Source organism: Uloborus diversus, chromosome 10, assembly GCF_026930045.1.
Source record: "Uloborus diversus isolate 005 chromosome 10, Udiv.v.3.1, whole genome shotgun sequence".
Taxonomy (NCBI): domain Eukaryota; kingdom Metazoa; phylum Arthropoda; class Arachnida; order Araneae; family Uloboridae; genus Uloborus; species Uloborus diversus.
The window spans coordinates 75,246,362-75,270,786 of NC_072740.1; the positions used below are offsets into that span (position 1 = coordinate 75,246,362).

The following is a 24,425-nucleotide window of genomic DNA, read 5'->3' on the forward strand; positions in this document are numbered from 1 at the left end:
GCGCAATATTCGCGACTTAAAAAATTTCCCTCCAAATTTAGGGTAAAAGTTTTGAAATTGGGTATAGATGAAAGACATTCAGAAAAGTTATTTGGTTCATTCATCAGTTCTCAATCTGCGTTCCCCTAGGGGGCGCAATATCCGTAACTAATGAATTTTCCTTTGAAACTTAGAGAGGAAGTTTTGGAATTAGGTACAAAAGAAAGAGACATTTGGAAAATTTATTTGGTTCATTTACCATTTCTCAATCTGTGGGGCGCCCGCGCTCCCAAGGGGGCGCGATATCTGCATTTTATGAGTGTCCCTCTAAATTTAGGGGAAGTTTTGGAACTGGGTGCAAAAGAAAGACATTTGAAATTTTTTTAAATTCATTAACCGTTCCTCAACCAGTGAGGAGTAGAGCGCGTCTGCGTCTGCTTAGGGGCGCAATATCATGAGAATTGCCCATTCTCAACTGCGGATACAGAATTTTTTTAAGTGAGGAGCGATTGATTTTAATTATTCAACCTTTACTACGTATCCTGGTTACACATGTTAATAACACAGGTTTAGGTCTTCAACTCTGAAGACCTAACCTTGAGAACTCTGACTCCCCCACCTCCTTTCCTTACTATTATCGAAGATCATCTAAAATTGCGTTTTTTAACATTCAGTAATAATAAAACTGTGGGGGAGGTCCTCCTAAAGGGGGCGACCCTCCTTTATCGTCCTAACACCACCGAAGAGCTTCAAAAATTCCAATATTGACTTCAATTTCCAAAAATTTCTGGGAGAGAGTTTCAGAATTCCATTTCTTCGGTTATCGTTAAAGCTGGCTTGCGATTGTGTTTTTTATTTATGATTTTAGTTTTCAAAAATGTCCGAGGGAAGGGGCGAACCTCTCCCCTCTCTGCCATCACCGAAGATCGTCAAAAATTGCGTTTTCAAAACCTCGATTTCGAAAAATGTTCGCGAGAAAGTTCCAAATCCAAACCCTTCCACTAACGCCTAACGTCATCAAAGAGTAACTACAATTACGTCTTTAGAATTTTGATTTCGACAAAATTTCCAAGGGAGAGCATCCTAACCTCTCTTTGTGAAGCATCATCGAAGATCGTCTGAAATTGCGTTCATGAAACTTTTCCAAAAAAATACACATGAACCTCATTCCTTCCTTCAACATTACGAAAGATAGTTTACAATAGCGTTTTTATGACTTAAGTTTTGAAAAATATCTGAAAGTAGGGGGTTTGACGGTGAAAACACCCCTCAGAGCCATTGGTTTTAACATAAATGCCGATTCTAGTACAGTAGTTTGAGCAAAAAAACACCTTCGAAAGGTATTTTTGATTTTTAAAAAAATCCAATTTATCAAAAAGCCTCCTCCTGAGAGTATTTTTGATTAAAAAACAGTCCCTCTAGATAGTATTTTTCATCGAAAAACCTCCTCCGGAAGGTATTTCTGGCTGCACTAGTGCAGTCTTTAATTACTTTCTTCTGATGCGGCGAAAACAGAGGAGGGGTCCACAGAACCGGTACCAACCCCTGAATGCTGAGTTGATGTTTTTTTTCTTCAGAAGTATTCTTTCTTACTGAAAGGAAGAAAGGAACATTTCTTAGGGATAGAAAAGTTATTTTAACAAGGAAAAGAAATGTTAGGAAAAAACCTAAATTATTTTAAAAAGAAATCTTTAAATTAAAAACCTTTAACAGTTGCAGATTCTTGGTCAGCTAATTTGTTCCACCACCCATCTGAAAATAAGAATGCTGTGCGCGAAGCTCAAGCCCCCCTCCCTTCGAAAATTATTACAGATTAGTCTGAAATTTTGTTTCCTGGTCTTTAATTTTGTAGAGATTATTCAGGAGGAAGAGCCCCCGAACACCCCGCCATCTAACAACCCCGAAGATCGTCTGAGTAGCAATTTTGAATCTCCAATATCAATAAAGAATGACGAAAATTGTGTTTTTAAAGCTACAATTCTGCTAGTTTTAAGAGGATGAACCTATGAATTTTTCCCTCTAACATCATTGAAGAAAGTCTAAAAACCTTTGTTTTAAGAACTTTAATTTCGAAAAACTTAAAGAGGAGAGTCCCCCCTGGAACTTTCCTCTATTCAATATCTTCAGATTGTCAAAAATTTTGTTTTTGGAGCTTCCATTTTGAAACATTGGCTGGGGGTGGTAAATCGACTCAAAAAATCGGTATTCTAATAGTTCAATAATTCTTGGCATTCTATGGCTTTTTTACCGTTTGATAATAGCCTATTTGCATCGATGACATTTCCTAAAAACCCCTGTTCTTTCTTTAACATCCACAAATGCAGTCTATAATCACGTTTTTAAGACATAAATTTCAAAAAAAATCTGGGGGGGGGGGGGCTGGACATTTGCTTCCTTTAGCATTACCAAAGATCATCTCTCAGTTTTAACCTCCCAGCGGTCCTGTTAGTTTTTGTATGTGTGTTATATATTATATATATACCATGTGTCTGAGGGATTTTTTTTAAAGTGCTCCCCCTCCCTCCCCCCTTTCAAACGAAAAAAAAAAAACTATTTTCAAGTTGTGCACCTGCTCTTCTTTTAACTTCAGATGGAATGCAATCGCGTTTTTAAGAATACAATTTTGAAACATTTTTGAAGAATCCTCATCCTCCTTCCGGTAACTTCATCGAAGATCGACTGAAATTGCGTTTATGGCCAGGTGCACAGTCCCTCAAATTATCACCCCCATCGCCTCTTCCTTGCATCCGCGCTTACATTTTTGCATTTTGTTATTTAAAGCTATACTAAAACAATTGTTTAAACTGAAAACGTTATGCGCATCAATTACTTTTATTGCAATAATAAATCACAATACCTTGTTGTACTTTTTTTTTTCTTGATGGGGCGAGTGAGGGGGGGGGACACCACAAATTAACGTCCTAGGTGTCACCAGTTCTAAGAACTCCACTATAAAATCCTATCATGTCCTACATTATTTAAATTATTTTTTGCTTCCATTAGCAATGCATTTTTACTTAATATTTTTTTCCCTAGCGGGAGAATAGCTGAATGTTCAAAAGTAAAGAAGAGGTGGAAAACAAACAAAAATGTGATTTTTCCTCTTGGTGAATTCATTTGGTGGGGGGGGGGGGCGCCAGGTGTGTGGGGGCGCCGAAATTGAAACAAAAAAAGTGCCCCCTCCTGAGCCGAATCCTGGAACCGCGCCTGGCTGGGTGAAGCGGATGGGACAAAGTGAAATAGTTCATTTCATTTACTGATTCAATCCTTTATCAAATCACTAACGCATGCATTTAATAAATGTTTCACTTGCATTCCTTTATTTAATAATTCCATCATTTATTCATTCATTCACTTATTTTCCATTTAATTCACTATTCTATTCACTCATTTAATTTTTTTCATGTATTAAATTAATTACTTTCAAATTTAATCGTTTATTGTTTCATTTCCTTTTCATTTATTCATCCGTTCTTTTATTTACTAATTCATTTGATAAAAATATCTTTAACAATCGAATGGAAAATATTTCAAAATACTTCAATAGAAAGTTTTTTTTTTTTTTTTTCACTTTGCCCCATGAATAAAAGAAGTGAAAATTTTCCACCTTTTTTTTTCCAGGTACTAATTTACTACCAATAATAATGTTCCATTGCATGTAGTTATAAAAAAGAAATGACTATAGATAACTTTCTGTTTTAAAAAATATTCGGTTCAATGAACCGATTGCAAATTATATACTAAGCGAAACGATTTTTTCCCCATTCAAACCATTTAGCTAATAGTAAAACATTATGACACAAAGGCACCGGCGAGATTCGAACTCGCGATCTCCTGTTTACTAGACAGGCGCTTTAACCAACTAAGCCACGGCGCCACACATGTGACAAGGAAATTTAGCTGTTACTGTATGATCGTACTTAAAACCATTGCTGACCGGAGAAAAACCGGTTTTCCTCTGTGTAGTGAGCGGTAGCAAACCGGTTTCCTATGTCTATGGTTGCAAAGTGGAAAAATGGATATCGAAAATTGAAAAAAAAAAGGAAAAGTCAGATAATGACAGATAAATTATTTTTGAATAAAAAAATAGAACCGACTTCAAAAAATTAAAGCAAACTAGAAAGTGAAAACTAATTGGTTATTTACATACGATTTCCTACCCAAACCTATAAATAAAATTTATTTTACAATTCCAGTACAAAAATCAACTAAACTAAACACCCAATTATAAAATAAGCACTGATTAAAATTACTATACGATGAATTATTTTAATACCTAACTAATTATATACGATCTCTTATTTTTTAATGACCTTTTGAAGTCGAGGCCTCCTATAAACTACTACCTAACGTAACTGAAAAGGTTTAGCTTTAAAAACTAATTTCGCGTTTAGTTAAATTAGTGTTTAACTCAGGATTCGGTGGGTTGTCAGTTACGTTAAGTAGCAGTTTATAGGAGGCCCCGACTTCAAAAGGTTATTAAAAACAAGGGCGTATATAAGGAAGGGGCTGAGGGGGCCCGGACCTCCTCCAAAATCTGGGGGGGGAAAATTGTAACTTAAGGTAGTTATTATTTGGTTTCAGTTTGCTCACTGATAATTTACAAACTTTAAGCTATAAAAAAAATAGTAGTGCTAATAATACTTATAATACGTTAGTTCAGGGATTTCCGAACTGGGTGCCGCAAGAAAGAGGTGAGGGGTGCCACGAAGTGCCCATGGTAATAATATGTACACAAAAAATAGACTAGATGCCGTGAGAAAATTCTAGTTTTTCAAAAGGTGCCGCGATAAAGTTTGGGAACCCTACGTTAGAAGGCACTAGGCAATGGTGTGGAGTTCAGAAGGGGTTTCGTACCCCTCATTCAAGAAAAGAACGCGTCTTAGGAAAGCGAGTTATTTTAACAAAAATAAAAGCAAATAATGTTGGGGGAAAAAAACTCGATTCTTTCAAAAAGAAATCTTTTTAAATGAAAAATATTTAACAGATGCAGGTTGTTGCTTAGCAAATTAAGTTCCCGTCTCTTTCTTTCACGCTCCCCCCCCCCCCTTTCTTTTTCTCGTAGTCAGTCTGAAAAGAAGGGTTTTCAAATTTTCTCTCCTTAACTCTCGTCCCAGCAAGAAATTTAAAATAAGTTTTAGTTGTTCGATTGGAGTAATAATGGAAATTGATGCTCTAAAAACGCATTTGTTTAGGCACTTTTCGACCATCAATTTCAAAACATTTCTGGAGGAAGGTCCCCAAACAAATATCCTTTCACTAACGTAACGACCAATTATTTTTTAATTTAAAAAAAAACCGCCTTAAAAAAAAACACCCAGGAACTAAAGCAAAAAAAAAAATATTGGTCACATTTACATACGATTTCCTACCCAAACCTATAAATCAAATTTATTTTACAATTCAATTAAAAAATCAACTAAACTTAACACCAAATTATAAAATAAACACTGATTTTAAATACTACACCACAAATTGTTTTAATACCTCACTAACTAAATATACGCTCTCTTAATTTTTAATCACCTTTTGAAGTCAGTGCCTGCTATAAACCAGTACCTAACCTAGTGAAAACCCACAGAATCCTGAGCAAACAATAATTTAACTAGCACGAAATTAATCTTTAAAACCAAACTTAGTCAGTTACAATAGGTAGTAGTTTAGAGGATTTCAATTTTGAAAAATTTCGGAGGAAGATCTCTAACCGCTCCTAACTTCTAAATGTCTCCAAAGATAAGCTGAAATTGAGTTTTACCTTTCAGGGGAGGATTCTCTCTTCCTTTCCAAAATTTGCCTAATGGCTAACGTTACCAAAACCGCTAACGTTTCCAAATATGGTCCACAATCACGTTTTTAAGACTTCAATTACGAAAAAATTTCTGACGAGACTCCGACTGCTCCCGTATGAAATCTGAAAATGAAAAACCTACATTTTCGAAAAGTGGATTGTATTTAAATCCCTCCCCCTAGTATCACTGAATATCTCTTTAAAACTTCGTTTTTTTTTTGGACTTCAATTTGAAACTAGTTTTTGTGGAGAACCCCAGAACCGACCTGCATAACATTATCGAAGTTAGTCTGAAACTGCGTTTATAGAACTTCAATTTCGAAAAAAAAATGAGCAGAGGGGTGAAGAATTTCGCTCTTTTATTTTTTTAAATCAATCGGGAGGGCAATTTAAAGAAGTCCCGTTCCTTTCTTTACCCTAACGTCAACAAATAGCCTATAATGGCGTTTTTAAGATTTCAAATTCTAAACATTTTCGCAGAAAGCCTCCCGAATTTTTTCTCCTCGTAGCATTACCAGAGACCGTCTAAAACAGTGTTCCTAGGACTACAATTTCAAAAAATTTCCAGGGGAAAACCCCCCGGAACCCCCTTTCCTCCCTCGTTAGAAGCGAGAGTTTAAGAGTGCCCTCCTTTTTTTTTTTTTGGTTGCGGCACTGGCTGACAGTATGAAGTCTTTGCCCCACCTCAAAAAAAATGAGAAGATCAAGGCACTGTTGCTCCCCCCCCCCCCCAAGAAAAATGAAAAATTGTAAAAAAGGGGGGGAGAGGGGAACTGATCTTGGTTTTGGGCCCCCTCCAAAATAAAAACATATATACGCCACTGATTAAAAATTAAGAGATCGTATATAATTAGTTAGGTATTAAAATAATTCATCGTATAGTAATTATAATCAGTGCTTATTTTATAATTGGGTGTTTAGTTTAGTTGATTTTTGTACTGGAATTGTAAAATAAATTTTAGTTATAGGTTTGGGTAGGAAATCGTATGTAAGTGACCAATTATTTTTCACTTTTAAGTTCGCCTTAATTTTTTGAAGTCGGTTCGTTTTTTATTCAAAAATAATTTATTTTTTGCTTTTTAGTGGTGCAAATATAAAAACAGTACGTAGGGTAGAGTATGTGATACATGACGGAGATGCCTTCCTAACGTACATCTCGAGTGAGAAAGGGTCGAACACAGGAGTCTGAAAACAGCTAAGATGAGCACAATAGAGAAAGAATTAGAGCCAAGTTTCTCGGAGGCTTCCGAAAACTAAAGAAAGGCTTTTTCGAATGCGTAATTATTTACAAAGAAAATTGTCTTTATCATCAGTTAGACTTTATCAAAGTATGTTTCCGAAAGCAAATGCACGAGTCACTAAAAAACAACAGAAATCGCTTTAACTTGGCCATAAACTTTGAAGAGCTTCCTTGATTTTTCAGGAATCCCATCTTCAGATAGTGACCTGACGATCATGGGATCACCTTGGAAATTTACCTTTTCAAACAAACAGAAAAAAAAAAAAAAAAAAAAGAATTTTCAAATTAGTCTATGAGTGTTCGATTTAACGGGGGACACACGTAAAAAGATTCCGACGAACTGAGAACGTCTTTTTTGAAGTCGGTTAAAAAAAAAAAAAAAAAAAAAAAGAAAAACTATGCACATAAAATTTTATAGGATTGGCACTAAGAACTTATCCTTGTTCCTTTCAAGGATTTATTTGTGTGCTAATTTAATTACAGCCATTTAAATGTTAACGGTTTCCCAAACTAATTTACACTTCACAATAATACATGTTAAAAGTCACATTTCTCTTTACTTGTGGCCCCGTTATAGATCAATATCACGCTAGAAACAGAATATCTACTGTGATGTTGTACATATGAAGATCAAAATACTACTGGAGCAATGATAGTAAATGAATTTCCTGTTTGCTTCAGATGAACATTTATTCCAAATTTGCGATATGACTACTAATGATTAATACATGAGCGATATTTAGGGAGGTGCACACCCCGCCTAAATATCGCGAAGAACACCCCAAAGCAAGAGCCCCCCTAGAAAGGGAAATACCCCTCAACCCTCCCCTATCCCTAGGTGAGCAACTCTGATTAATATTAATGTTCTATGGTACTTCAACACCGAGTAAAGATAGTACCTTTGTTTTATGGCGCTTTCTTTAACAGCGGGTTTCATATTTAATCGTTTAATGGGAAAATTAAATGAAGTTGATTGTAATTTGCCCATAACTTTCTTCTAAAGAACAAAAATGATCAAACAAAGGTTTGAGACTTAAGTTAGATCACCCCTTTACATTAAACAAAAAAAAAAAAAAATGGTTTCACTACGTGAGACGCTATGAATTTACAAACAACAAAGCGCGAGTATGAAATTTGAAGAGATCCCTTGATTTCTCCAAGATACCTCATACCCAGACATGACCATTAGACGACCGGGAAAAGTATACCGTTTGAAACAGAAAAAGATTTTTTTTTCTTCCAGGCGTCTTCTAGTAATCAGGCAGCAGGGTACATAAAAAATTCCGATGAAGTCTGTTAATTAGTATTGCGATAACTGTAAATTAAAGTAACGGCGTCAGCGTCAGGAAATATCAAATATAGAATACTTGTCAAACTTCAGAAATCGGACACCAGTTACGATATATATATTTAGGAATATAACTTTAATCGTCGGAGGAGGGGTGGGGGATTTTCGTCTTTAATTCCCCTTGAATTGGACACTAAATATATTTGAGACTGAAGTATTGAAAAAAAAAACTTTGAAGACTAAATAAATTTATTTATTAGCAAAAAAAAAATAATAATAATAAATTCAATTCTTTTTGTAGTAAAATACTTTTAATTTATTGATTTGCTACATGGAGTAACAAATACATCAGTAAGAATATAATTAAAATTAACGGACGACGAGGAGCCGTGAAAATCAAATATCACGATGGCGTGCAAGACAAAACCCCTCCGTCAAGAAAGTGTGCAAAAGTATTGTTCAAGTCAAAAACTCTGCCTTGAAAACACATCATTCACGGCAGAACCACGTGACCTATGACGTATCGCTCAGCTGACGCAAGCTCGTCAACTTGTCAAATTTAAAGTATCTGAGATTTCTCCAGGATCCCTCATCAGATCAAGACAAAATTACCATTGGATCATCTGGAAAGCATACCCTTTCTAACAAAAAAAGGATTTCTCAAATCGGTTCAGGGTTTGGGAGTAATCTGAAAACATACATGAAAAGCCGCAAGACGAAATCATAACCTCTTTTTTTGAAGTCGGTTAAAAAAATCTCGAATCAGGGTGTCAGAAGGGGGCAATCGAACCCTCTCCTTGGCTTAGAGAAAATTATGTATTCACAGAAATGTGGGAGTGTATTTGTTGCTGTTCAATATCAGATACACTAAAAAATGAGTCCTTGACCGTCATACGTAATGATAAGAAAAAATTAGACAAAAAATTTTTCTGATAAATTATTGTCGCAAACTGAAAATGAATATTTGGACGAAACATTGTTTTACTATGAATACAGTAATTTTCAACGAAAATAAAGCATTAATAGCTGAAATCCGCAGGAGAGTCCCTCCTCCCCCGTCCTGCCTCTAAAACTTTTTTTTTTATAGAAGTCACAAAACCTCTCCTCTCCTCTCCACAACTTCACAAAAAAAAATCGGTTGGAAATATGTTTTTGGAGCTTCAAAATCGAAATATTTTCCGCCTTTCAATAGTAGAAACAGCGCTTCTAGACACAACAGCAAAGTGAATGTGACATCAAACAAAATTTTCATACATTTCATAGAAAATATTAGGGTGAATAAAAGGTAAGCGAATTTTTTGCGTTCCTAGTCTTCTTTTTAGTTTAACATTCATTATTTCACTAGATTTGGTTAATTTTGTATTTGCAAAGTGAAGGCCAGATGGTGTTTGAACTTTTTTTGAGTTTTATATGCACCAGGGGAACATATGCCTTCAGGGAGCTACCCTTTACGCTTTAAAACTGCCAGAGGAGTGACACCAGAGAAGTGACAAATTCAACCATGATCTATAAAAAACAACATTGCGCTTCCTTTTTATCAGAACTTATTAACGTAATCCGTAAAGTCTACATACAACATACAATAAAAATTGCATTGTACAAACGTACATGTAGGTAACGTTAAAATTCAAAAATATATACTTACCAAGGGAAATACTGAAACGACTGGCACAAGCAAGCTTTGTAGCAGTGCAAAGAGAAATGATGCAATGTTATTTTAATTTTGCTCAATCCCATGAGCTTGCTTTTCACTTTAGTCTGTATAACGCTGGTTATTCGCGGGCAAGCACATCTTTTAGCAATTTTAATGCTAAATTAGAGTCTTTTAATTTCGCCAGGTGAGGGTGACAATTATTTTGTCACATGAAAATGAATAACTTTTTGTACGTTCATAAATATTCTTACAATGTTTTTTATGCGTTTTCATGCTTATTTAGGTGTATGATTATCGTAAAAAAAATAGTGCCAGGTTATTTTAAAAAGACCGTTGAACGTGTTTGTATGAAAAGTAGAAAAAAGGCAAGCCAGAAGAGTCGACATTTATAACTATTTTCAGCTATTAATGCTAAAATGAAACAGTTCCCGAGGGTTGACTGTGTGGGCCAAATAAAAGAAAATATTATTTATTAATTAAGCATAGGATAACAATAATGCAATTAGTTTTACCTAAAAAATATCTATGCACCATTGGAATTCAAATAGCGTATATTCACCCATATTGCAAACTTGCTTCAGAATTTAAAATTATTTCAACTCCGACATCCTACAAGAAGTTTAATTTTGAACAATTCTACGGGTAACTGACTAACATTCACAGGGTCGGACTAGGTCCTCAAAAAGGCGCATACCCCAATTTTTCTGAAGGCGCATGCCAATGGGGGGGGGGGGGGATTGCGGAAGGGATATAGACGATCATTTTAGGGGAGCGATCAGTGGCGGATCCAGACGATCCTGTTGAGAGGGGCGATTGAGTAATTCATTAACGGGGGGGGGACTAATAAAAATAAAATTTTTAAAAAAAAATTAAGAACCTGAGAAAGAATTCCCCCCCCCCCCTTGAAAAATATGCTTCGTTCAAAGAGTTAGAATGAAAGTTATAAGTGTTTCGAGTATCACACATACACAAGAATAAAAAATTGAAAAAAAAAAAAAAGAGTTTCTACTAATATTTTGGATCTATTATCTAAATTAAATCCTTCAACTTTTGATTCGTTTGAAAACTCGTGAAATTTTTACAGTTGTTATTCAGGTCCTCAATTGTACTTTTTTCCTTATAAAAGAACGGTTGCAGCACCATAATGGCATCTCTTTTCACCAGTTTACGTACCGAACATAACGAAATACTAAAATTGCATTTGTAAATAAAATTTGAAGATAGTTTTGAATTTCTTTGTTGATTGGGTTTTGTTTAATATTCGCGCAAAGGAAGGAGTGTTTGCAGGCTTTCTCCCGAAAATTTTTGTTCGGAACGTATTTTTAGTCTTTTTGGAGGTTAACAAGTGAAAGGAGGTTTGGGGTTCTCGTTCCGGAATTTTTTTGAAATTTGAGGGTACATTTTCGGAAATACAATTATTTGCTATCTTTGTGTTCTTGAAGGGAAAGATGAGATACATGAGTTCTCCCCAGTCGTTTTACGATAGCTTCAAAAACGCAATTTTTGATATCTTTAGTATTGTTAAATACCAGGGGGTTCGGGGCCTTTTCCCCGGAAAAAATTTTGGAATTGAAGTCCTAAAAACGCAATTGTAGGCCATCTTTGATGACGTAGCAGAAGACAAGGGGTTTAAAGTTTTTCAACAGAAACTTTTCGATGTAGGAGTTCCAAAAACGCTGTTTTAGACGATCTTTGAATAGGCTTGCCAGATTTCTGTAATGTTCAAACGGGACACCGGAATACCAACCCCCCACCCCCCGACGCGAATATTCAAAAGGGAACCAATGAACCAATGGTGATTGTGAACTCAAGTAAAATAATTTTCTAAAGGCAGTGTAAAATTTTCAGAAATTATGAGAAAACTCGAACCCCCCCCCCCCCCCCTTCCCCGCTCCTACACACGCACTCCGTAAAAAGTTTTGAAATACGCAAACAAAAATTATTGAAAATAAACATTTATTTATTTATTTTTTAATTTATCAGCTTTAGAATGTGTTGTCAGCCCAAAAGCTTTAGAAATTTCGGATCACAAACACCCCCTGAGGAGACCATACCCCTGGCTGGTTTTTTGCATGCTTTAGAGGGTAGTTCATTCTTAATGCTATGAATGAATACTAATTATCAGTCTAAACCAGGGGTGATAATAAATGACACAAGCAGATAAATTTAAACAATTTATTTCTTACAAACAAATATTAATTAGTTATTTTAGTTCGAAGAAAAACTTTGAATGAGGAATAAAAACTTGAACAATATTTAGATGCATTTCTCATTCGCCAGGACTTTTTTTAGAGAGTCTCTTTTGGTTGTAATGGTGTTATAAAAATCCTCACAAGCTGATTCGATATTAATTTTACAAGTCTACGTTTCAAATGACAAAGTAATTATCCAAAACAATCTTTCACAAATAATTATTTTTAGACTTTTTTGGTCATCTAATCAAATTTATCATTTTCCGGGACCCTCTGTAAACCGGCCGAGACACCAGGATTTTGCTCGAGATCGACGGCTTTCCCCCGGAATTTTTTTCGGAATTGAAGTTCTAAAAACGTAATTGAAAGTTTCGAAAAAGTTTTCAATTCCGGCGATTTTTTCGAAATTGAAGCTCCAAAACTTCAAAAAGTTTTGACAAGCTTTGATAACATTGGAGAGAATCTGTTAAGGAACTCTCCTCTGGAAAATTTTTGGAATTAAAGTCATAAAAGTACAGTTGTAGACGATTTTTTACGATGTGTTGAGGGGGGGGGGGGAGAGAAAAAGAGAGTTTGGTGACCTTTTCCCGGAATTTTTTTAACACAATTTCAGACGATTTTTGTTTATTTAGGAGAGGAGAGATTTCGTGGACTTCCCATTGAAATTGTAAAAACTTGACTGTAGTCCATCTTTGAAAACTTTTAGGGGAAGGCACGTTTCAGTAGTTTTTTGAATCAAGTGCCAAAAACGGCAATTTACAAAAAAATAATGAATAAGTACATTCGGAATTTCTGAAGTCGCCCAGTGGTTTGATTTCGCATCTTCTGAGTGATGTTTTTCACTAGGCGACATTGATGTCACGTGGTCATTATCTTATAAAATGCACTGCTACATATCTATATGAAATTCAACTTTTCCACTATGAAATTCATTAAAAATAAGTGTAGAAAAACTCATAACTTCGATGATGTAAGAAGATAAAGAAAAAAAGGTCTAGTGGCCTCCCCATCTTCAGAATTCTTTTTAAATTTTAATCCTAAAACGCTATTGCCATCCGTCTTTAATGACGTTAGGAAAAAGAATGATTCGAAACTTTCTTCCAGAACGTTTTCGAAATCGAAGTTCCAGAATAGGTAGTTCCAGTCTTCTTGATTGAAGATTCGAAGGTCTCTCCCTTTTCTTTTTTTTTTTTTTTTTTTTTTTGAAATAGGAGTCTTAAAAACGCTCTTGTTGGTCATCTTTGGAAACATTACGGGAAGAAAAGGGATGGGATAGAAGCAACTTTTCCCGGCAATTTTTCGAAATTGAAACTCAAAAGACGGAAAATTTTAGAGGAAAACATTAGGGAAAGCGGGCTCGGAGGAAAATTTTCGAAACTTCAAAATGAGGGGAGGGTATAAGAGCTTTCGAATCAATTAGAAAACTTTCGTTCTAAATTTGCAAGAGAAGTTTTTTTTTTTTTTTTTTTTTTTTTTCTTTTTTTTAAAGCGAAGGCGTTTGCTTTGCATTTCATCTTAAAAAGTAGGAAGGCGCACCTGCCCTCGGGCAGGTTGGCAAGCGGGCCAGTCCGAGCCTGAACATTCACAAAGCAAAACAACAAGTATATTGAAACAAAAAACGTAAACTGTATGTATTTTTAAAAAGATATTTTCTCCTGGCTTATTTTACTTTCTAAGCAAAATTTCATGGTAGAATTGATTTTCCAAAATACATTTTGGATGATTTTAGAAAAATTGTTAAAAGCATGGTAACTGACTGATAAGAATGCAACCAGTGTGACACTGATTCAATAAGAGATTTTTCTAAAAGTAAAAGGAATTTTTATTAAATTCGAATCAGGATCAAAGAGCAATAAATAACTTTTTGGCCTATGGCATTTGAGCTCGAAAATATTGCTACAATAAAGAATTACAGTAATAAAAATATATTGGTATCTGACTGACATTTCTGAAATTTTTCTAAATATGTACTAATGCAAATTTTCAAAATTAAGCAGCAAAACTTAGAATAAGTTTACAGAAAAGGAAAGCAATGAAAATACAATTGTTAAATTTAATATTGCTAAAATGAATACTTGCAGTATTTACCAGTACAAGTTAGTAACTGACTGACACATCGGCAAATGACTGACATTACAAACAAAAGAAACAAAATAGCCATTAAATTTTTCTTTTCTCCTAGTCAATTATTTTTTTTTCCACATGAATTTAATGGTATAGTTGAATTTCTAAAATACAGCTCAGATGATTTTGGAAAAAAAAAAAAAGAGCACGGTAACTGACTGACATAAATGCAGGCGGGAAAAATAATACAGGGATACCCCAAGAGGACGCCAACCTTAACTCCCGAAAGGCGCAAAAAAAAAAAGTATGCGTCACGGGACGCTCGGCAGAAGTGATAACTTTCATAGTATTAAATTATTTAATACTACAAAAGTAACAATTCGTTTATGGTAGCTATAATAAGCAACGAAGTTTTTGCATTGTATGTTACCTAAAGATCTTGCAAAGACTGCATTTTGACTCTGTTCGGGTTGGTTGTATATTTCGTTGCGAGTGTTGTTGCGTCTGTTGCTGATGTTGATGCACATCTGCAACGACTTCCATTTGAATAGCCCTAAAATAATGATTTGTAAATAAATATCGAACGTTTGAATACGTAAGAGAGAGAGAAAGGTGCTTGCTGGTTAGATTTTTATTTTAAAAAATTTTGAAAAAAAAAAAAAAGAACCGACTTCAAAATTACTTGAAACGAAAAATAATTTTATTCTTTGATACCCATTCAGACTACTTTTAAACATAAGTTTTGATGTCGGCGCAAAAACAATAGATTAAATGACGCATCGTTTCCAAATATTTCATTTATCAGAAAAAACACTCAAACTTACGAAACATTTTAGATTTTACTCTATGATGAAGAAATTAAATGTTTAGTTATTATTTTTGTTTTCTCGGCCCTCCCCAACCCCCGCGTTGCGGAGCCTGCGAGGATGAAGTGTAAAATATGTACACCTTGTCACAGTTCAAAACCCTAAATGAAGCGAGATATTTTTAGTATAACTAATCGTAAAAATGATTTTGTTTTGAAAATAAATTTAAAGATTAAATGCTGTTTTGAATACATATTTTTTGCAATGTTATTGGTATTATATTGTATTATTAAACTCACCTTTCGTTAGGAGATTGCGTTATGTTGCGACGATCATCCGTCTTCTGTTAGTTTTACAAGTTTTCTACTATCACTTAACGCTTAAAGCTGTGCCCCTAAGAGTAAAGAAACAAAATTTCCCCGACCATGCGCGCTTCTGTCGTATGCGCAAACGAAAGTAATGCCAGACGAGAGTTGCGCCGTTACTCACGTTATGTCACAAATCGGTTTACCCTCCTATAAGAAGTTATTATTTCAAAAAAGGAAAAAAAAAAACCGAAGGCGCGTTTTAAAAACCAAAGGCATACGGGTTTGAGGGAGCAAAGAAAAAAAAAAGAAGGTGCAAATGTTTGAGGGCGCTTTGAAACAAAGGCGCACAAGTTCGAATGTGAAAAAAAAAAAAAGAACAGAAGGGGAAAAAAATGAAGATTCACACGTTCGAGGGCACATAAAAAGTTAGAGGGCGAGAGGGAGCAAAAAAAAAAGAAAGAAAGAAGAACAGAAGACGCATAGGTTGATAGGTTCGGGGGGTTCTTTTTAGGGTAAAAAAAAAACTCGAAGGCACTCAGGTATAAAGCCGCAAAAAAAAAAAAAAAAAATCTCAGAAGTCGCACAGGCTTGAGGGCGAAAAAAAACGAAGGCACTCAGGATCAATGCGCTCAGGTTTCAGGTCGCAATAAAAAATGAAAAAAAAAACAAAGGCACACAGGTTGGAGGGTGCAAAAAAAAAAAAGTAAAATAAAGAAAGAAAAACAAAAGACGCATAGGTTCTAGGGCACAAAAAAAGGAACTAATGTCATATACCCCACTCTTGGCGATTTTTTCCTGTCGGCGCCAAGAAAGCGTCGCCAAGAAAACGATGTATGACGACATATGTCATACATCGTTCTTAGCGATGCTTTTTTAGCGCCAACAGGAAAAATTCAGATAAAAAAAAATGATCTAAGCACTTCAGAAGACAATATATATAAAAACAACATAAAACCACAGCAAAAAAACATCGCGAATATTTACTTCAAAAATACCAGAAACTAGAAAGTTTTTGTACGCAAAGAAAAATTACTAGTAGGTACTTAAAATGCTTAAATTAACAAATTACTATTACAACTCACAAAGAAATATGTACCAATAGAAATAAAAGCTATTTTCCAACATGCATTTCGTCGAACAAAAACAATTCTCATACTCTACTAAAAAAGAACACAGCGAATCAATATGCGATATTTAAAGCAGAAAATATTCCCCAAAATATAACTATTTCAGCCAAAAAAAAAAAGCTTAGTTATTCCAATTTTGATGTATGAAAAGTAAAAACGTCTCGATAGAACATCCCAAACATAAACAGTACAAAAATACATACATTAATTTGCTATCCAAAAATGCTTTCAAAATACACCAAAAATAATCTACTATATTTTACATAAAATAACACCTTCGTATTTTTATAAAATTGTAGAGTCAACTTATTTTCAGAAATTCAGTACCTAAAGGAGGCACTACAGAATATGCTGGAATAGTTCTTGGCATCGATAAGAATTAACTTTTAAAATAAAATAACTGTACATTTTTTGTAAAATAAATTTACATGCAGTAAATATAAAGGTAAAAACTACAAGAAACCCTCAAGATTTTGCAAAAACATAAAGAATTTCCGAAGTGAGAGTTTTTTTGTTTTTTTTTAATTCTAAAATAAAAACTTACGTTTATGTTGTATAAATCCTCATACTCAGCCTGAAACACAACATATGAAACAATGCACCTTACAGAGACACACCCCAGGTCTGATTTTACTCTTAATTAACATTCAAGTTTAAAGAAACTGGCATTTTCTAATATTTATTCATCAAAACACAACTACTGAATCTAAACCAACACAAAATAAGCTTTCCTATAAGGTGTATTGCACGAAAAAACAATCTATCCAACATGGACCGCTAACAAGTAAACAACGTTGAACCAGATTGCCTTTGGGTTGCCAAACACAGGTTAGTTTAGCCAGGAATGCCATGCTTAAAAAGTTATAGCCTCATTGGCGAGAAAAATGTTTCAATTTTGTGTAAAAAAATCGGATGTCGCCAAATGGGGGGGGGGGGGGTATATTACATCTGTTCCCAAAAAAACCAAAGGCGCTCAGGTTTTACAGCGAAAAGAAAACAAAACAACAACAAAAAACAACTTTGTCGCAAAATCTTGAGTGCGGAAAAGAACGAAGCCGCTCAAGATCAAGGGCGCAAAAAAAAAAAAAAAAAACAAGGGAGCAAAAATAAACGACGGTGCACAAGTTTAAGGTCGCAGAAAAGAGAAAAAAGAAAGAAAGAAAAATTACGAAGTCGCACGGATTTGAGAGCGAAAAAAAAAAAAAGGGAGAAAAAAAAAAGAAAAACAAATGACGCATAAGTTTGAGGGCGAAAAAAAAAAAAACAACTTGGTAACTGGCTGACATCCCTGTAACTGGCTGACATTTCTAAATTAACTGTATATCCTAAAATAAAACGCTCAGAATCATGCAGTTTGCAGTAAAACATACAGTAAGTGTACACAAAAGCAGAACTTTTTTTTCCCATTAGGGCTAGACCAGGGGTCCCATACTTTGAGTACATAAATGTGTACCAATAGTACCCGCTTACATGTGGCTGCGAATAGGTAGCGGCCAGTTGCGCAACGGCAACCATAACTTTTCAAGTTCTTTAAGCATATTTCATTGAAATAGAGTATGGTTTATTTTAATAACAAATGCGTCATTTTTACAATTCAAAATGTCAAACAATATTAATTTGATAAAAAAATATTTACGGGCACTTCTTGCAAGGCAACCTAGCCAAAAACACATTGTCCCTTTCATAATGTAATATAAAAATTTGATTTTGACTTTATACTCGATGAGTGCAGTAATTCTGCAGCCGGATCTTAAACTATCATAAAATCGAGATAAAACAAAGGAACTTTATTTTTATTGCAACAAAACGCAATGCTAACACAAAAATACCGTGAATATACTTAAAATTAAGACTTTCAAACAAGGAACGAAAATTACTTTTAATAAATGAACAAATTTGACTTAGAAAATTAATGGAATCATCTATCTGTAACTACATAACCAAGAAGTAAACATGAAATAAATCAACATTGGGTACAGATGTGATATACCCCCCCCATTTGGCGACATTCGATTTTTTTGCACAAAATTAAAATCTTTTTCTCGCCAATGAGGCGATAATTTTTTATGCATGGCATCCCTGGCCAAACTAACCTGTGTTTAGCAACCCGAAGGCAATCTTACAGATCTGTTCAAGCTTATTTACTTGGGTTGTTTGGGTTTCACGCAGGAGAGATACGTGGTGTTGTTTCGTGCAATATACCTTACAGGAATGCTTATTTTGTGTTAGTTTAAATTCAGTAGTTGTGTTTTGAAGTAAAAACATTAGAAAATGCCAGTTTCTTCAAACTTGAAGGTTAATCAAAAGTTAACTCCAACGTGGTGGGTATCTGTAACGTGCCATTGTCATATGATGTATTGTTTTAGACTGAGTGTGAATATTTATACCATATAAAAAGGTAAGTTCTTTATTTTAGAATTCAAAAAAAACCTCTCACTTCCAAAATTCTTTGTTTTTACAAATCCTTGAGGGGTTCTTGTAGTTTTTAACTTTATTTTTACTGTATGTAAATTAATTTTACAGAAATAGTACGGTTATTTTGTTCTAAAAGTTAATTCTTATCGATGCCACGAATTATTTACCGCCTAATTCACCATTAACCTGGGGCCACCTAAACCTCGCGGTTAAGCCCGAAACCGGTCCTTAACCCGGAGTTACCGCCGATTTCGTATTCACCGTCAACTTTAACTACGCGCTGACAGGTTTTCGAAACCTTGCGTGGTTGAAAAACCTAACCAAGCTCCGGAGCAAGGTTAAAGGCTTGGTTTAACTTCTGAGCATGCGCATTACAAGTAAACATTAGAAGCAATGGCGGTTCGAGGCGATCTTCGCTTGAAGGTAAGATATTTTTATTTCCTGTAAATGAAAGTTTTTATTTATGTTATTGCTGTTCTGTACTGTATATGTCAATAGTATTCGTTCATAAATTTCCATTTTGGATTTGATCGGTCGTTTTTTGCGCTTTAAAAGATGCAACTTCATCACTTTCCATTCCTATTCCGTAGCTTATTCAAAATATTTTAGCTTTACGAGTAATGATGTGTCAGTGAACAGAAAAATAGTAATTCCAGAGTTGTGGTATGACATATAAATCTCAATATTAATAATTGCACATTTGGTGACTGAGTTGGAAAGTAGTGTGACATATAATATCTACCAAGTAATCTGTATGTACTCGGTACTGCTTGGTCTATTTCTGGTATACTCGGTCGAATTTTAACTATGTTTCCTGCTTATCCCGAGCAATTTTGAAATATTTCACGGATTTTTTTTAATTTTCAGTTTGCAATCATTTACTACTGTTTGACTCTTAAAATATGACTGTATTGTATATGAAAATCAAGAAAAACTGAACATGTAAAGCAAAGTAAAATTTTAATATGCATATGTCACTTCCACCATTCTTTTTAAACGTGGGAAAGTTAAAAAATATGGCACTCAAAAGTTTTTTTTATTATTATTACGCCACAAATATTTGATATGTGCAAATTTCTAATATTTAAAAAAGCTATAATAAATTCCTAAAATAGTTGAAATTTCATCTCATTTAATTCAGTTTTTTGTCTATATTTTAAACTGGTGGTACCCGCACGGCTTTGTCCGTAGTAGAAAATGTTCATTTGGTTCCCTGTATATTTACAAATAATGGATAATAAATTTCTCGCCAGTTGGCTATGTTCATTCACTCTCCCATTCCACGTCATGACAATTTTGTAATTTATTCATCCATCTTATGATAATTTTGCTCCGGAAAATGTTCTTAAAATTGATATAAAAAAAGAACAAAATCAAATTTTTGAAAAATCGCTTCGAGGTGCATACCCCCATGCTACAAACTAACTTTGCCAAATTTCATGAAAATCGGCTGAATGGTCTAGCTGCTACGTGTGTCACAGAGATCCAGACATCCTGACAGAGAGACTTTGAGCTTTATTATTAGTAAAAAATACAATTGTAATTTTTTTCTTAAAATCTGTGAGGGGTGCTTAGTTAAATTTAAAATTCATAAATATCACTATGTGTACAAAATTGATTTTAATGTTCCAATAAGTGTAACATGCTTCACATTTATGTCAATGGTTATTATTATTTTTTTTAAGATACTCTGTATTTGACCAAGTACGTACTCGCCCTGAGTGCAGCTTGGTTCCACACTAGTTGAATGTAAAGTAATTTTGAAAAAGCCCTTAATTTCTACGTTGTATGAATGTCAGCGTATGCGATGCTATAATTTCTGTATGGCCCCTGCCACATCAACGCCATCCGAAGAGATGGCAATCATCTTTTGCCCTCCCCCCTCACGCAAAGAATAGTAAAGTTCTGAATATTTTTTTTAATTAATTATTGCTTAATTGAACATGTATTCTGAATTCATCAGATCATATGTGACATAAAAGAAATATTAAATGAGGCCCGGATCTGCGTGCCTGCAGACGCAACAGGGGGTGGGGGGAGAGGGTATGTCCTTAAGGGGTCTGACGACCCACAAAATTGAAAAAAAAAAGTAGCTCACTCAGACTTATTAACGTTGCAAATGCACACTGCTCGCTTCTGTGGAGGGGTCCTAGAGATTTTGTTGCCAGGGGGTCCAAAATTTGTAGATCCAGGCCTGAATAAATCTATATCATAGCATTTCAGAAACTATTTTTAAAAAGGTATTATATTGGAGGGGAAAAAAAACCCTTCAAGTACTATGTGGCGAAAGGTTCAATTAATGGGGCTCTCTCTTATCTTGTTACCTGGGGCAATTGCATCCCTTGTCCCCTCTTCAGACAGCCCTGTTCGCAAAATCATGCCAGGAGTCTCTTCTATTTTCACCAGTAAGTATTCAAGCGTAACACTGTAAACTACTTTGACTGGTGTAAAATTTGGTCTTAAAATGACTTTGCGCTCCCTTATTTAATTTTAAATTGAATTTAATTAAATAAATTACTATACATTAAATAAATACCTTTGTGCATAAGAAGTAAAATAGGAAATAGCATCATCAAAAAGCAAACAGCAGATTGCTGCAGTCACGGGTTTCGGTGTTACAAGAAACGCCTTTTTCAATGCAAGAGAAATGAGCTTATGGATTGAAAAAAATAAAGACATCCACTTTTGTCGGGTGTTGGTTTTGACCTTTTTATCTGTTATGTTACAAATTATTACAAGTATATGCTTGAAATCCCAAACTGATATTTCAATAAGTTCAAAATCCTTCTCGTGTATGTCAGTGAATTTTTGTTTAGCTCTATTGATAAATACTACTTAGCGGAATAGCAATGGTTGAAAGTACTCCTTGTTTGGCCTAAGTGCTACTCCGTATGGCACTGCCTAAAGCCCCTTCGTTAAACAGAATTGTATTTTGTGCAAAAGTGGCAACGACTTTAATGTTCTTGTACATGAGGGCAAAAAACTATGTTACAGATAGTGGCAGTTCTTTAAAATTTCAAAGTTTCTTGGAAGATTTTCTAATGTCAAATATATTCAAGAAGCAGCAAATAATGTTAACACAACCTATTAATGTTTTGGGAATAGTGTAGAATTTTAAATGTGCTGCTATTGTTGCCAGTGTGTGTTAGAGTTGTGGTACAACTGATTCGTTTTTTTTTTTTTTAATTCAAAAAATTATTTTTATCAGCATTTTGACTTAATTTCTTTTTCAGTTGATTCCGAATTGACTCTGGATACTGAAATTTACAACTTGCTGCACTCTATCTCAGGAATCATATAACTGGTGTCTCTGTCAAAAGGAAGTTGTAGTTTATCTTAATTGGTTTTCAATTGTATTACTTTGTATTTGTTTTTAAAAGATTAAATCCTGATTATGTACTCAATTAGCTGAAATAAATTTTACTTGCCTCTGTAACTTGTTTTATATTATTAGTTATTTTATACATGAAAACACAAAAAAAAAAAAAAAAAAAAAAAAAAACTGATTGTCAGTTAAAATTATAATTACTAACTATAAATTATGCTCTGATATCATTAACTCAACAATAAGGTGTCCAAGTTTAATGGGTTCTTCATTATTTTAATGTAACTTATGTTGCTTAGCATTTGAATTGATTTAAAACAGCTTAATGAAATTAAATCATGGTTTGACTAAAGTGATTAAAATAAATCAAACAAAATTCAGTTATCAATGAACTGAATAAAAAGTCATTGATGACAATCATTTGTCAAAACATTAGATATATCTTTACTTGTTAATTGATGTTTCAATGTGTTCAAATGTGAAAGATATTGTGTAACAGATTTCAACATTTCAGAATAAATTATTTTTAAAACTGTACACTATTGCTCTTTATGCTTTATATATTCATTGAAATAGTGAATTAAATAAAAGTTTTTTTTTAATTTATAAATATTGTCATGAAAGTAAATTTTCAGTATAGCATAAAAATTTTTTTGTACTTTTAATAGGGAAAGTAAGTAAAGTATTTTTTTTAAAAATTCATTTGCACTTGAAAGCATGCTTCATTCTTGTTTTACATTCAGTGCAATGCCGTATAAAAAAGAAAACAGAAATAATGGTTTCCTTTTATAAAAATTAATGTAGTGAATTAATATAAAACTTAATTCAAGTGCGACAAAAACCACAGCTGTGGAATTAGAGGGAAAATGACAGAAGAGCATTAGACTCTGACTTCTTTTCTCCGAAATCAATTCGACTCCACTAGCACTGCCAGAGTTGCAGGCTTTTGAGGGAGAACGCAACTTCAACTCTTGGAATTTTTAACCTCCAACTCCACAGCCCTGTTCAAAACTTAAAAAATCTTATTATTTTCGATTTTATTTTGATTATGTTTGAAAGTAAAGTCATTGTAAAAATTGTGAGACACGCAATTACAGTATTGTGGCATTTAATTGAGAAACATCATTTTTTTCTTTTTATCATGTGTAAGTTTATTTGAAGAAGTACTCCAAATCAGCCGAGTTCAAATTGCAGTTATTATCAAAGTAGTAGGTGTTCCTATTCACCTGGTAAGTAGCAGATCTTGAAATTCTTCCGCCCGAGAGGTAGGTATTCCGCGATGCTGGTATCTCGCTTGCTGTGGGGGTAATTTTTAGCCTCATGGACATCAGCTTAGAAAGTTAGTGATAAATAGATTGCGCTTAGAAAACACTGAAATGACGTTAGAAGAAATAGGTAAAATCTGTGGAGTGAGTACAAAAAGTGTCGAGAGGATATGAAAGTTTCAGACAACAGGAAATGCTCGAGTCAATTGCACTAGAGAATGCAACCAAAAGGGATAAACTTCGACTCGTGAAGACAAAATTTTATATTGAATGATTGTTATAAATCCTTGAACAACTTTCCAGGGCCACGGCGGGAGCTGGTGTCAATATTGCACCTTCAACAGTGCGATACAGGCTGTTAGAACACTGGCGGAGAGGATGTTAACCGTACAAGAAACAGCTTCTCACGTCTCTTATAAAGAAAAAAGGTTAAAATGAGTATTGAAATACAAAACATAGACTAAGAAGTTTTTTTTTTCTGACAAAACAGATTTTGTGATTCAGGGATTTAAATCCAAGTACGTGAGAAGGAGCACAGGAAAGCCTCTTCAGCACTATACCAAATAAGCGCCCAAGTATCCGCCCAAAATCAGGGTGCTCACCCCGCATAAAAATCACAAAGATCCCCCTCCCAAAAACAATAGCCCCCCCCCCCACTAAAAAGAGAAATGTCCCTAAAAATTTCAATGGCGCAGTCTGCGTCATAACCCCTCCTAAGTGGGCACCTCTCCTAAAAAGATGTTTCTGGGTTTAAGAGACTACATCTCCTCTTCTCGTAGAAGGAATAACGAACAATACCAGCTACAAAGTTATACTGCCCTGAAAAATGCTTTCAATCGTCTAAACTATGGTGTAAAGGAAGTTGCTTTTTCCAAAAGGCAGCGCACAGTGCCATTTTGAAGCATATAAACAATTTGTGCTCAAAAAACAAACTTACTGTATTGGACTGTTTCGGGAATTCACAGAACTTGAAT

The 24,425-nt window shown here is 34.4% G+C and overlaps 1 protein-coding gene and 1 non-coding gene across 2 annotated transcripts in view; one reads left to right on the forward strand and one right to left on the reverse strand.

Annotated features, from left to right (window-relative positions):
• The window catches only part of LOC129231056 (BAI1-associated protein 3-like), a 196,343-nt gene extending 194,363 nt beyond the window's left edge, over positions 1-1,980 (forward strand). Inside the window, exon 32 of the mRNA XM_054865304.1 lies at positions 1,832-1,980. Coding sequence (XP_054721279.1) covers positions 1,832-1,980 — 149 coding nt within the window. The remainder of the gene's footprint in view (positions 1-1,831) is intronic.
• A 1,802-nt stretch (positions 1,981-3,782) lies between these two features.
• Positions 3,783-3,856, reverse strand: Trnat-agu (transfer RNA threonine (anticodon AGU)). Its single transcript has one exon. It is a non-coding gene; the product is annotated as a tRNA-Thr (tRNA).
• Positions 3,857-24,425: the final 20,569 nt, after the last annotated feature.